Source organism: Myodes glareolus, chromosome 14 (assembly GCF_982192425.1).
Source record: "Myodes glareolus chromosome 14, mMyoGla1.1, whole genome shotgun sequence".
Lineage (NCBI taxonomy): Eukaryota > Metazoa > Chordata > Mammalia > Rodentia > Cricetidae > Myodes > Myodes glareolus.
The window spans coordinates 40,760,112-40,762,563 of record NC_142039.1 but is presented as its reverse complement, the minus strand read 5'-3'; the positions used below and the strand labels follow the sequence as shown (position 1 = coordinate 40,762,563).

At 42.0% G+C, this 2,452-nt stretch overlaps 1 protein-coding gene across 1 annotated transcript; it reads right to left on the bottom strand.

Moving 5' to 3' along the window:
* Positions 1 to 573: 573 nt before the first annotated feature.
* Positions 574 to 1,476, bottom strand: LOC125396321 (putative vomeronasal receptor-like protein 4). The gene has a single exon (XM_048428159.3). It carries the CDS (start codon positions 1,474 to 1,476, stop codon positions 574 to 576), a length of 903 nt encoding a protein of 300 aa, XP_048284116.3.
* Positions 1,477 to 2,452: the final 976 nt, after the last annotated feature.

Below are 2,452 nucleotides of genomic sequence, written 5' to 3'. Positions count from 1 at the left end.
CAAATTTACTGTGCTGTGGTGACCTTGCCTGCCACACTGTGGTCTTCACTCTGCAGGAGGAGCTCACCTCAGATAAGGGCCTTCTCCTCACCTCCACTTAACCTATTTTGTTTTCCTTCTCTGGCTTTGGACAAAAGTGAGATACTAATTTCTGGCAGCAGCCTTACCTCCATCATTCCCCCCAGGGCAAATGAGAAGCAAACCATTGCATGGCAGAGGAATAGGGAGATGGTAAGAATCTGTTTTCTACTTGCCTAGAAACCCTGAACTAGTCTTAAGATTGTGCAATGCTAGACATTTTAAGGAAAGAAAATACATTATTAAAAAATTTAACTTAATGTGATACATTAGAACGTTTAGGCAAATGGCAGTTTGGAGGCAAATGCTGTAATACAAGCATGTGGGATTCCGAGACATCTCAAGGTGAGCCTGCGCCATATACAGACTGCCAGGTCAGCCTATGCTATATAGCAAACATTGTCTGCACTTCTAAAATTTATCATGGCAAAGCAGCTTACAGTGTACAAACCTTTAGCTCATATGAATATGTGTAGAATGCAGTTTCTACACTTCTCAGTGAGCCTGCAGGACATTAGGAACATGGCTGTATCTGCTGATCAGAACATAGGGACTAAAACCAGCATAACCAAGTTCTAAAAATGTCTTAATATTTAGTGAAATAGAATCATGTGTAACTGTGTAACCAATGTAGAAGGAGAGAATGAAATCTACCCAGTAGAAGAAAAGGAAGCAGGTCATTAGAATGAGAACGCTCCAGGTAGCTCTGATTTCTGGAGGGGAATTGTGTGCACACCTGGAGCTGTGAAGGTAGAGAACGCGCTTGTGATGCTCATACAGACGGAGAGCCATGGACCCACTGCTCCAGCCCATCAGACTCTGAAAAATGACATCACGAACCGTCATGAGGGAGAGGAAAAGCCACTTGATTATATGTCTTGATGACAGCATATAGCAATGGCCAATGTATGTTCTAGGTAGAGACATGTTCAAGTCACTGCCTGCTTTGATGTAGCAGAGTAAGTTGGAGCTTATGAGAACATTAACTATCCAGAAGAGGAGGAGAAATTGAAGAACTTGCCATGAGGTCTGTGGTTTTAGCTTTGTCCAAAGGGTGGTCCTGGGATTGATGGTGACAGCCTGGACCACACTGAGGAGACAGGTGGTACAGATGGAGAGACCGCGTGCCATCCTTGCCAGATAAACCACAGCTTTACAGCCAATATCTCCGAGGAAGTTTCTGAAATAAAACACTGTGGCTATATTTTTGATCCCTGTAGTACAAATAATGATCATATTAGAAAATGCCAAGTGGATGAGGATAAGGTCCACAGGTTTTTTCTCTGTCCCCAAGGTGGAAGTGTACACAAGTCTCACAAACATTAGGATATTCCCCACAATTCCAGGTCCAGCAAGAGAAAGGAAGATTATCGTGTGGATAATGTTATTCCACTTCATCCTCTGACTTCATGTACAGCACTAGGGAAAATTAATTGAGAAACATGTGTAAGATTTTCTCTGTTTATTCTGATACAAATAATGGTATCAATGATGCAAACACATATGGTTCTTTCCATGATGATGCTTGATCATATTCCTTATTTTCCCAGTTTGTCTAATTACCGTTCCCACAGAAGTGGTGCTAGTTACAATGCAGGCATAAACTTTAGTTTTCATGCATTTCACAAAGACTCTTCTTTGTCTCCTTCATTCTTCATCCATAGTCATATGACTATACTCTCCCCATACAAAAGCTAAATGCACGTCAGCACTCTGCCAGTTTTCTAAGCAATACAGTCCTTAGTATTAGCCTGACAGCCTCCTTCCTTTTCCCTCATCATACCCAGTGGGACCTCAGGCTCCTGGACAGTTTTGGTGCCTCATCCTGATCCTCTACACTGCCCCATACGCAACCATCACTCAAAAGGTTGTGAAACTAATAAAAGACTTTCAGCTTCTCAGAAAGTTGTTCTTAGTCAATGGTCTAGGTTCTTAGGGAAGATGGTATTCTCTTCCCAAGCCCTTTGATCATAAATTAGACAGAGGTTAGTGACATAGTGAAGGCATGGACATCTAGATTACTGTCTTCTATGTGGAACTAAATGTGATTAAAGATTGTGTTCCCAATCGTCGTGGGTAGAATCATATTGATCGTGATTTCCTGTTTACTCTACTTCATCCTGTTGTTACTCTTTCCACTGGGATCTCTTCCCCAGTATAACACCAGGAAAACTGTTCCTGTGGAGTCTTAACAAAGGTCTGTCTTGCTGATTGTTTTAAGGTTGGTTCTGTCTAGTGATGCTCTCAGTCAGAAATCCCCCAGCCTGCGAGTCCTCCCTGCTATCTCACACTGTGATTGCCATCATTTTATGTATGGTATCTCTTTCCCCCTGTTCTTTAGTTTCTACATTGAAGTCAAAATGAGCCTTTGAAG